The 13,141-nt window shown below is 36.6% G+C and overlaps 1 protein-coding gene across 1 annotated transcript in view; it reads right to left on the reverse strand.

Moving 5' to 3' along the window:
* ARID4B (AT-rich interaction domain 4B) overlaps positions 1-13,141 on the reverse strand; it is a 118,338-nt gene that overhangs the window by 22,096 nt on the left and 83,101 nt on the right. Inside the window, 1 exon segment of the mRNA XM_025039062.1 lies at positions 9,273-9,524. Coding sequence (XP_024894830.1) covers positions 9,273-9,524 — 252 coding nt within the window.

Raw genomic sequence — 13,141 nt, forward strand, 5'->3', positions numbered from 1 at the left:
GGATTGTGTGAGAGGACTGCTTATCAGAAGAACTTCAACAGTGAACTTAGGTGTGGAAAGCGTGCTGGACCAGGCAGGAAACAGAAAAGAAAAATTCTGGAATTGGATGAAACAAACTACAAGCACTTCTAAGACACGTGAATAGTAGTAATCGAACACTATGGTCCTACTATTCTGGATAATAATTTCGTTTCAAAATTAAAAAATATTCCGTATGGTTTTAGATTCTTTGGAAAACTCTTTAGATATGTTTCTCACTGGAGTAATTACATGGTAACTTATAGTTCCATAAATATTAGCTAATATTACTGACTATTATTTGCCTCTTTCTATTCTTCCTCAATGCTTTTTGTTTGTTCAGGAATCTGGCAGCATTCTTTTAGATGTTTTCTTTTCTCAGCCTAATTTATGCTCTTTTCATAAAATGTGGTAACAGTTATTGTTATTATAATTACTAGCTTTTGGAACTATAACATTCCTTAAAAAAACTGTCAATGAATTTATTTCACAGATTAAGAAACTCGAGCCATGGAAGCAAACTGACCCTGCAAGCTATAGGCTTGTCAAAAAGCACTACGTGGAAAGTTAGGGAAGGGGCTGCAGACTGACTGTTAAACCGTGTAATACCAGAAGGACGGCTGAGGGACGCCAGGTCCCATTCAGAGTAAGCAGAGAAGAGGAACAGATCAGCGACCGAAAAGCCTCGTAAAAATGCCCAGTATGAACCAAGCCATGAAGAGGGCGAATGAGTGAAAACAAGAATTTCGGTTAAGGGAGCTTTTTCAAACTACAAATGCCCTTACCGAATAGAGGTTGAGATCACTGATAAAACGTTAAGAAATATTTCGAAACTTCGAATGAAGTTCTAAATAGCACTTTAGTTGCCTGATTAATCTTACAAGGAAAAAAGATGATCAGAAAATAAACCAATAGCTATAACTCTGTATTTGAAAAACAGGAAGTGTTCTTTCCCTTTATGTAATTACATTACGGTGTTATTCAAATGTTCTATTTTCTTTAAGAATACTTTCAAAGAATAGAGGAAATTTGTGCGAGAAAAAAAATGGTACCAAAAAAAACACTACAGACACTAAATTACATAAGAGCTAGACCAATTTAATTTTGACCTTACTGGTGCCAGTTAATTTAAATAAAGGAGGTAACATCAGTGGGTCAGGATCTCTGATTCCCTACCAAATATCGAAAGTAGAGACTTGAATGAATGGAATATAGTTCAGAACTACAAGAAAAAGCTGCAGTTGATCCTGTTTATCGATATAAACTCATACTTTTTATATATTTAATGTATATTAAAAAGAGACTGCAGACTATATTTACTTTGGGTATAATAGATAAGAAAATAGCCAATGAACAACGAACACAGGAAAATTTCTCTCCAATTCAAATATCCTGAATACCATAAAAATTAAAATTACTGTGACGTAACAAAGAGCAGAAAATGGCGGCCAAGAAACAGAAGACCATAAAATATTTCTCAATTTCTCCTTGGTTTACCTTATCAAGGAAGACATCCGTTCATCTCTCAAAATACATTGTTAAAGAATCGTAATAACTAAGTGCATTTTGGTCGCGTGAGCACGGGCACGCTGCCCTTCCCCGGCTCTAACGGGCATGGCCGCACAGGGGTCCACCAGCATTTCCGGCTGTTTTAAGTGTCACAGAGGAAGCAAGACATCAGAGTGCAGGTTTTGATGGGTCTCTCGGCTGCATGGGGAGAACACTACGCAACAGCTATTTAAGGCAACAGGTCTTCAGAGAAAACACTTTATTGTTAAGTATCTAGATTCCTCTTCAAGGATGGCAGGCCTGTTGCTGTCAGCTACCATGTTTCAAGATAATGTAACTTGAGGGCTAGGAAAGCAATTTAAATTAAGTGGCTGGCCTACAAACAAAATGATTTACAGTATTTAGATCCAAGCAATAGAGTTTTATGAGAATGTCTGAGGAAAACTAGGTAGAGTTTGGATTATTGATAAAACTGTCCTGCCTTTAACTGGACTTTAGCTTTAGAAATTATGATTGGAAGAGAGTAATTGGCCTCTCATGGTAAAAGGAAATATAGCTTGCCAGGAAAAGAAGATCACTAAATTCATTTAAAAACAAATACTGGGGGGGAAAAAAAAACAAAGAAAAACAAATATTAAAACAAATATTAAAAACATATACTGAGTTAAAAATTAAGACTAAGTCTGTTAGTGATTAGACCATACTTTTTCAACTCCGTTACCAGTTAATTCATTGTAATTACTGCACAGAATATAGTGAAGTATCTTATCTGATATTTCAGTAAAGTACTAAGGAAATATCTTCAGAGTATATACATGACTTATCTGATAATATTTCTACTGAGATCATCCAACATTCAACTAATGAAATAAACGAGAAAGAACAGACACGTGAATAACTCCTTGAACTGCCAAAGGGGCTGCTCCTTGACCTGCACAGAGTGGAGGGGCTGCGCCGCAGGGACCCTGGAATGGAAAATTCTGTGAAACTCCAAGACCGAAAGCTCGCTCGGGGCTGATCCGTCCGACCAGCAGGTCTGGTGCCCGCTGCGGAAGAGGCTCGACACGGGCACGGCGGTCAGCGGTGGACGCAGCGCGGCTCCTGCCCGCTAGTCACTTCCAATTTAACAGAGAAGACAACGCTAAGCGGCAATTACAAAGGGAACAATACAAACCTGCCGAACCTTCTGAAAGAAGAAGCCGTATCAATAAATGTTTGAATTTTTGAAACGTGTTAAAGTAAAATATTTATACGAAGCTAGGAGGAACCATTCAGAGACCACGGTGTACTTGCTCTCACCAGAGAAAAACAGAGTTCTAAAAGCTTTATAATTTTTGTGTGGATGTGTTGGCAAATCATCTAAAAATAATCATTTAGCAATAATAAAAATGGAAAAGAATGTTAGTCTACCAGATATAAGATACCAAAATGGTGACTGTGCCCACATCGATTCAGATTTTAGTTCTTAAACCCAACTAAACGTCTTCCAAAGAAATATTATCAGAACACATCAATATATACCCTAAAGACCATCTCAGAGACTAAAAAAGTAATTACACATAGAATAAAGATATTTTAAAAATAATTTCATAAGCAAAACCAAACTGACAATATACTTAAAAACTCAGTATTTGAAATATGCATGCAGATTATAATAAAGACAAAAATCTAATAATCGACCATTAGTTTAAGTAACATATTAAAATCATTTGTATTTTGCTTTCTGTAATGGATAAACTCATTTAATAATCACTGAACAATACTTATTTCATATATTGCCGTGTGTGTGTATATGTGTATACATGCCGTGTGTGTGTATACACATATACACACACACACACAAATTAATGTATGTCATATAACTTAGCTTTTAAAAACCTCACATCTAACGCGGAAATTTAGGTTATCTTAGCAAGGGAAGGACGTTTCCCCCTTAATTAAGAAACTATGGGAAAAAAGGTATGACACTGTAATAGCAAAAAGGTCCATATCATGATGAAAAGCAGCACTCGTTATTAATTATAAACTTCATTAACAATTTCATCAATGTTTACCTACTTGCCGAATTTTCTATAATAATCTCAATTTACATACAACCTGAGAGACTATCTAAAGCAAAAATTATGAAAGGATCCACTGAATATTAATTTAATGCTTTTAGTCATGTACTTAAAACATAACAAAAGTATTATATTATTGAAAAATGAAACTTCTAAGCATGCTATTAACATTTCATATTTCTACTTCATATAACTGTTAAAGCCACATCAAAGATAGGAACGGTGTTCATCATAATAAAGAAAATAACAGCAGAATGATAGAAACATGAATATTATAGCATAATCATATTTAAGGTTTAACACAACCACCCCCAGAGAATAGAGTAGCAATTCTATCAATTGGTTTTCCTAAAGAGTCTGGCTTTAGGCGGAAGTAGTATGCAGTGTTAATGACACATCACAGAGCACTTATATCAGGCTTTATTTATAAAGACCACTGTGGCACTCACCGTATTTTGTGACTCAGATACTGACTTTTTAAAGTACCCCCAAAATTTATTAATAAGTTTAAGGGATGAGCATTTGTGCAGTTAGACAGGTAACGCTGATGGCACCTGCCAATCTACAAAACCACCAAATGTACATTAAATATGTTTTACATTAAATACACTTGCATAAAAGAAAAGAACAATAGAAGGGAGAAAACACACAAAGACGAAGAGACAAATGATAGAACTGAGGGATGGTTTCTTAATTTTGAGAAAGACAGAAAAGAAGATCAAGAAAAACGGTTGCAGCTGCAGCAGCTGGAGGCCAAGTGGAAAGCACCGCGGAAGGAACGATCGCACCCGGGTCAAGAGCCACTGGTAAAGGCAAAGTAACTAGAGGTCGAGAAATAAGGATGGAATTTGGCTAGATGGGATCATGGGGACAGTCCTGGAGGCATGGTGAGGGCAAAAGCCTTACTGTGCGTTTACACCAAAACAAGAGAGAAACTGGATAACGAGTGTAGATAACTCGAATAGTTTTACTGGGCAGAAATGGAGCAAAGAAATGAAACAGTAGGGGAAAACTCAAGTGAGTTTTGAGATGGGAGAGATCACTGCAGGTCTCTAAGTGGATGGGAATGATCGAGAACACAGCAAGAAACTGATGACAGAGAAAACGGGAGAGAATCTCCAGGCCCAAGTCTCTGATCTAGACAAGAAGGTATGACAACTACAAGGCTGGCTTTAGACAGGAGCCTGTTTATTCACCTGTGGCTGAAGATGAGAATCAGAGAATGTGGCAGCAGATGCGGTTAATGAGGTAGATACAGTGAAAGTGTAGAAATTCTCATTTCAATTTTTCAAGACGCGAGGTCACCAGCTAAAAGTGATGACGGGAAAGGATGCTGAGGATTTGAGGAGATAAGCAGTGAAAAAAATTTTCTGTGACTATGTGTGGTAACGATGTTAACTAGACTTCATGTGATCATTTCACAATATACGCGTATATCAAATCATTATCTTGCACACCGAAATACAATGTTATATGTCAATTATACCTCAATAGGATAATAAACAGTCCCTTAAAAAAAAAAGTATGAAACAGTCTTCAAGAAAGGAGGAGAGTAAATGGAAATACGTAAGTGCGCACCTGAGGTTCACATTCAGGAATTTAAGATAAAACCAGTCAGAGTGGCTGTTTGCTTTCCTCCAGCCAAGCCCTGCCGCGCAGGCGCAGGCGCAGGCAAGGAGTGGGAGCTGGATCTCCCCCTCCGGTGTGTCGGCCAGGACTGCAGAGTCACACCAGAGCAGCAGGAGAGGGTGGGGTCAGGGGAAACGATTCCAACACGTGACTGAAGAACGCAAGCAAACACAAAGACAGGTTTGAGGGCACTGCGGGGAGGAGGGACAGGATCGGTGGGCTGTACATGCTGGTGGGGTAATTCCTCCCTTGGACAATAAATTCTTTAATAGGGACATTTCTCTGTACGTTTGGTGCGAAGCATAGTATTTGGCAAATAGATGCTGAACTTATGTTTGCCAAATAAAGGAATAATGCTTGATAAAAAGTAGCCGAATGTTCACAAAAAGTGGGACTGAACCCATTTGTGAAAGCTTTTTACGAGTCTCCCCCCATTCCAAGGATGAGCCAATTTGCTTAAAGAAATAAGATATTTTTAAATGAGATATATTTTTATTTCAAATAATATATTTAAATGCAATTTATCTTATTTTCTGTTTTCTGTAAGTTGTAGTACGGAATAGAACTGTTGTTACTTATTTAAGAGTTTTACAGTTGAAACTTTGGAGTCTCCACTCTTTTTCTTAAGGGTATCCTATAATGCAGCTGACCCCCAAACCCTGAATTATAAAAAGCCAAACTAAATAAATGAAGAAAAATAAATCAGCATCAATACAATACTGACGTATTTTAAATCCTATGACGGCTGTTATGAACTAGGATAAGTCTAACACACGCAACGGAGTTTGCGGCAGGTGAATTTTAAAGCATAACTTTATTTTCAAAATTAATCCCATGTTTATGGCATGACTTAGAAACTGGAGCGTCAAAAGGATCAATTAGCTAAAAATAGTAATAAAAGTTTCTATCTAATATTAACATCACTAAGATAAATTAAAACAAATATAACAGCCTACTATTAAAAGTTATTGAAGTATGAGGATAATTTTAAGAAATGTATAGATACACTTTTTAAAAGACTAAAAGAGAACACATTACGATACTAATAGTAATCGTACCTTTCTACTTTTATATCGTTTCCCATTTTTCTAGATTGAATGCTATTTTCAGAAGAGTTTAAAAATATTTATTAAAAAGCAATGATTTACTCCAAGCACGTGGAGACTTAGGAAATTCTACTGCTTTGGACGATAGTTTTATATATGGTCACCGCAAGTCATTATGTGGTTTAGAATCCAGAGTTCTGGCTGTTTCCAGTAAAATTAATGTAAGCATGTAAAAGTATGCCTTTTTTTCATTGTAAAAAAACAAACCGGTCCACATGCTATCCTTTGTTTAACAAAAATCACCACTTTTCAGTTGTGAGATAGGAGTACAAATGACCATTATTCGTGTAGATGTTTACACAGCACTTTAGAAAAAAGTGTAAAAATTACAGGGAAAACCATATTGACTAAAATATTTTCAAGAAAAATCTGTTTGCTAGAAAGTGATGTTTCAGACTCAACAGAACAGCTCCGCACAGAATCTCCTACATCGCTACGGTAATGAACGGCTGCCACTGAAGAGGAAACTACGTTCATGAACCTTCATGCATAAATCTTCGTTTCTAATTGCACTTCTCTTATGTGTCAATTCAGAGATCAAGCTGAATCGCCCAGAATAAGAAAATAGCTGCAGATGATGAGGATTTGTTGCAGTCCTCATTAGATTAGCTTCAGACATGAAGGAGCAGCAAAAAAAAAAAATCACAAATGACTGCTCAGGACAGACTCTGGTTATCACTGCAGAAGGAAAGGAACTGCTTAAGCAACTGCAGCCCAGTTGCTTTCTGTCTGGCGCTGGAGAGATCCACCCTACAGGTCTTCACCAAGATGGTAAGTTTTCTTCTTCTCAATGTTCATATCACACAAACGCTTGCGTTGTCAGGAGGAGACGGCGTCCTTCTCGCCGACACAAGCATGTCTTGTTGCACTAGGCCTCAGTGTCCTCTCTATGTCCTCAGAAACTTGAATGTCTCAATTTGAAAGTCTTCCTGCACCCTACCCAACCCCTATCGTTCTACCCTCTAAAATCCAGCTGCTCCTCGGACAGGATACTCTTGCCTTCAGTCAGTGTTTTCCTAACGAAACAGAAAGGTGTTTCATAACCGCAGAATAAATTTATGAATGTCTCGATTCTTATGCCTACTCAGCCCTCTTCTGTTTAATGAGACAATAATAAATCATCGAGCCCTGATTAGAGTGGAACTTAGAAAATGCCTAAATTCTATTCATTCGCCACAGAACTGAGAGCTCTCTACCAAGGCTCCTCGGAAAACTGCCTCGTTTATAAAGGAGCAAAATAACTAGGAGAGAAGAACGGAAAGGAGAGGCTAAGAGATGGCGCGGCTCTTGCGGGTGCTGCGTAGTAGTTATTAATTTCCGCTGATCTGACTTCTTCCTAGTTTTAAACCAACATATTCGACCGGCGCGGCTCTTCTCTTGTGGGCGCTGACTTCTTCCTAGTTTTAAACCAACATATTCGACATCCGTATTTACATCCTAGGCAAAAACTGGAACTCCCTCTACATTTATATTTAAGCTCATTTAGTAGGATTATAATTATTAAATATCGAAGAGTGGACGAAATATTCTTATAGCAGCTGCAGCTGAGATTTCAAGTATCTCTCTTTGAACACGGTCCATTAACAGCCAGCCCTTCAGGTGAGAAAGATCATGCACCAAAGAGGCAGCAGAAGAACCAAAAGCCACAAGGATGCACGACACACGCTGTTAACGTGGCATCTGGAAAAGCTTATTTCAGGTATTTTACAGTGCGAAACTCTGTCAATCTTGTCGGTTAGAAATAACAAAGGACAAGTCCCAAACAAAACTCCTGAATATTCCCTTACGACTTAACTTGCTATTTTCTGCCAAGCTTCAGAACGGATCAGAATTCTACTTTTCTTGAAATAAGAAATCAGATAAGACATGCTTCTGGAGCTTCCTACTGCTGCAACAGGACAATACAAAAATGTACTTTTAAAAAAGAGTATTTTTTTTAAGAGACTTTGAGAGGATGTTTTCTTAATAACTCCCCAAACCACAGAATAGAATTTAAGTAGAAAGCATGAGAACTGCGTTCCTCTTTGAAGACACTAGGCACACCATGAAACCACCACGTAAAAACCGTCTACGGTTAACTTCGCAAGGGCCACAAGGCTATACCTTAGGCTGTATTTCGAATAGAACATCAAATACTGGAAAAGGAATTAAGTTTTTCTTAAAAGATATCTAAATAATCAGATCCCAAAACTGACTGACAAACTTTGGATAAAATTCAAATAGAAAATTTCTTTGGCTAAACCAAAGGAAACTTGAGTTAGAAAAACACTTCCGTCGTTGGCTCACACCTTGAAACCAAACCTCAGTCTTCCCTTTCGGTTCCCTAGGCCGGGAGAAGCCAGAAAGTGCTCTGTACGTTAGTCAAGCGGCCTGCTGACACTGTTTCAAACACACGAATGAGTTCTGGAGGTTTCTGAAAAAGGCTTACCATGCGAGCGCTGTTAAAAGGAGAGAAGGCCTTCTTGAAACAGCTAAAGCTTCTTAAGAAATCTCAACTTTAAAATCCCTGCCTACTGAAGGAAAGAAATGTGATGACTTAAGAAGATTACGAAGAAGAGGTTGCTGAGGCAAGGTGGCTGAAAACGCGAGAGAGCGGGAAGTCTGGTAACTGGCTCGCGGACGGCAGGAAGCACAAATCTCTTTCGCCTTTTCAAGAGAATTTTCTATCATTTCACTACTAGTGTTGCTTTTGTTAACCTACAGGCATAACGTAAAAATCGACTGTGTAGACTTCGGTTTTCTAGACCCTAAGGACACCTAAGCATCGCAAAACGTAGGTAGGAAGTCACTAAGCAAGGCATTTACGTGCTGAACACTACGTGTTTTTTATATGGTGCCATGACCTCGATTAAAATACTAATAAGCCTGGAATTCGTTCATGAAATCTGAAAATAGGAAATGATTTTATCAGTGTTTTTAGGTAGCAATCACTAGCTAAAACTCAAGTTACCTCACATTCCATCCGCAGTAATGCACCAAGTAAAGGACCTCTCCACCTTCGACATCAGAATCTTTAATACTAGCTTCATACATTTTCTGACTTTTCCCTCGTCCGTACCGCACTTGCACTTTCATGCCTGGGGGGTAGCACTCAAACTCCTCCTGCTCACTGTCGCCGTCGCCGACTTCCTCCTCTTCCTCCTCCTCCTCCTCCTCTTCCACTTCTTCCTCCTCTTCATCTTCCTCTTTATTCGTTTCATCTCTTGAAAGGTTTAAAAAATGGCAGTTAATAAAAGACACTTCATATGCTTTTCAGTTCCAAACCACATAAATTGATAAAAATCGTGGCTGTGACTGTTCCGGAAACGGCAGGTTCCATGAGTACGAAATTCTGATTTTCGGTTTAATATTAAAAAATAAAACTGTGTAAGATGACCATGGTTACAGAGAGATACGGTTAGAGAAAAGGAACACTGAAAAATAAGTGCATTAAAGGGAAATCTCCAACAGCCAAAAGAATAGAAGTTGTGCTAAATCGCAAGAAACTAGTACGGTTGACTAACAATTTTCTCATGTTTTTATTATAAACAGTATTTACATCTCGGTTGACAGAAACAAAGATCATTACACCTCAGAGCCATTTTCTAACTAAAAATTATTTTTCATTCAAATATTTCCAGTCTCAAGATGTTTAAAACAAAAAATTGTACTAGCCAATGATTAGTCTTAAACAACTTAAAAACGAAATGAAACCAAATTTTCAAATGTTATACTAAAATATTATTTTACCTTTCACAGGAATATTCTAACTTCACAATAATATCACATTAAATTTTTTTTTTCTGTTCTTCTAAACTTCACCACAGTTTCTGCTTTCTTTACCACGTTATTGACTGGAACTCTTCTTACCAATTCTTTCAACGTCAAAGTTCCAAATGAAACAAAAGTTAAACCATTCGGAAGCAGCACTGCAAACATTGTGATCTTCTCGATATCGTGTACTTTCTAAAATTGAGCGTTTATATTCATTTTATGTTAGCCACAAATCTATATCTAACAAGTCAGAGAAAATCTCATTATAAATATTTCCAAGAACTTAGATTAAAAAAAAACTTCAGTCAACTTCTCGACTTTATTTAGTTAAGTTTTTATCTGCTCTGCAGTATGTCTATACTTATCACAACAGTTTTCTCTCGAGAAGAACCCACCACTTTACAGCTGAGAAATGAATGAACATCATAGAACAGAACCACAGGGCAACTAAGTAAGCTTTAAAAGTGAACAGATAATATTTATATAAAAAGCCTACCTCCACTGATAATTTGTTTTATATTCTTATATGCAATAACATTTTATCATTTCTAATTATGTAATTATACAGGCAACAAAAGTAATCTGTAAATAGTGATTCGAGCAGCACCTTAATGCTTCATTCTCCTTTCGCCTTCCCTCTGGATAGCGAGGCAGGAGGGATGCAGGAAAGCACAACGGACTGGGAAATTATGTCTGAGTTCACAGAAGGACCAAATGTGTCAACTTTCTCTGAAACGCATCACCAAGTCTACAAAGATTCTCAAGAACTACAGCTACTTTAAAGACGCTTCTATAGTCAAATGAATAGGTATTTAAAAATTAAAACTTAAATGAAACCAGCTACGGTCTGAGATTTTTTAAAAAAATGAATTCTATTATTACTGAAAATACATTAACATTTCTATAATAAAATAATTACCAGTAAGGCTAAAACATCTAAGAAATTATGAGACAGGGTTTTTTGGATAATAAACTATTAAGAAATTTAAATAAATGTTTTATATGTATAAAAATATATATAAATACATACAAAAATTAAATTATTAAAATGTCAGAGAACAGAAAGTGTATTGTGGTGGCCACAAAAAAGAAAAGATTGTGCACCAAAGAGATTTATCATCTATCCCAAAATCGTCATATAAGAGAGAAGAGAGATATAGAATAAAAGGTCTACATTTTTTAAAAACGAAAACAAACTCTAAGGTGTATCTTACGTTATACGATGCGCCGAACACAAAAAGCATATACCAGTAATAGCAAGCACAACCCTACTTTAAGTGGAGGCCAGGGCAATCTATATTTAATCTGAAATAAATACTTCATGTTCTGTATTAATAAATCAAAGCAATTAAAAATAAAAATTTCGAATTTAATATCGACTTCAGACACAAACCAAATGAACGTCACGTAAATAATATTCTGCTGTATAAAAAAGAGGACAACATAATTACTGGCTATTAGCCAAAGAAAATATTCTACTCCTTTCACTAAGAATTCAGTGGCAAAAATCAGAGGTAAACGCACTAATCCAGCTAGAACGTAAAATGCCAAGAAAGACAGCCTTTGGAAGTATAAAATGCAACCAGCATGTAGCTTAAAGAAATTAACCTGATGAACACATTACACTGACACACACATTTTGTTAGTTATCTTTTAAACAACTATATTTTGGGAAACCAAATGTACCAGCGAAGATTTTTCATCTGAATTCACAATTATCAAAATTTCCCACTTTGGTGCCACACTCCTTATAATGAAACAAGTTTAAACAGACCAAAAAAAAAAAAAAGCTACAATACCTACTACGGGCTGGGCACTGAACCAGGCATTTTAAATTAACTTCTTTAACCTCTCACACCCGGAACATGGAGGAAGAACACGAAAAATTCTTGGCAGTAGCTAATTACTCAGATTAAGTTTATGTGCTATCATAATACTTTATTAATTCTTTATACTTGTAAAATTTTCTATTGCGCTGATCTAATAAAATTCAGAACTCAATTCTGGACATTGCCAGCACAATGCTTCTACAGACAGCTAGGGGGCTGCGGCACACTTCAGAAGTCTGTGCTTTGATGCATTCACAGATATCTGTGGGAAGTCAAAAAGCAGTATAGTTGAAGAATTAAATGAATAAAAAACTACAAAATACAGTTTGTACCATAAAATACCTTTTTAAAGTACCAATTTGAAAGTTTAAGATAATTATTATTAACAAAGAGAAGACACAGAGGCTTATCAGAGTGCCTTCCACGCAGCAGCTGCTTCAGAAGTAGCAGCAGATACAAAAGTCAATTTTCAGGCAAAAAGCTGAATCCTTACTAAGTTTCATAGTAGTCAAAGGAGTCTCCAGCAGCAGCACGGAGTACTTCAAATATACGTTTACACGCAGAGAACTACAACCAAGTCTAATGAACGGGCACTCTCACTATGTTCGTCTAAACCCAGTTTTTCTTTTTCCAGATTTATCCACATGCTGAGGCTAAAGTTTCAAAACACTAAAATGACCAAGAGATTTAGGCCAAAAGCTGAATACTTACTTTCTTAATAGCTGAAATAATTTCCAAGTGTAGTAATGAGTACTTGAAATACACATCTGTACACACACATATATATATAAAACAAAGGTAATAAACAAACACCTTTCACGATCTTCGTCTAAGCATTTTTTTTTCTTCTCTTCCCTGTTTGGCTTCATACTGTGGCCAAATTTCAGAAAAATACTAAAATGATCAAAAAGTAAAATGTGGTTGTATTTATTTAAAAGGAACGCTAACAACGGGGATGTTTAGACTTTTTAAACCCTCAGAAATAAGGTTAGACATCAGAGATCACTATAAAATCCAGAGGTCCGCTGGCAATGCACAAATTACAATGCTAAATAATTCATCATTCCAAACTGACCAAAACAAGTAAACGCTATTGTCATATAAAACACAACAGAACAACTTTGGCCTTTTAAAGACTATTAGTACTTTTCCATTCTTATTTTTTTGCTTAAATGAATACAACTCTCAAAATCTACAGCCAACATACCATCTACAAAACACTGCAGAAAGTCATCTT

Source organism: Pteropus alecto, unplaced genomic scaffold (assembly GCF_000325575.1).
Source record: "Pteropus alecto unplaced genomic scaffold, ASM32557v1 scaffold189, whole genome shotgun sequence".
Classification (NCBI taxonomy): domain Eukaryota; kingdom Metazoa; phylum Chordata; class Mammalia; order Chiroptera; family Pteropodidae; genus Pteropus; species Pteropus alecto.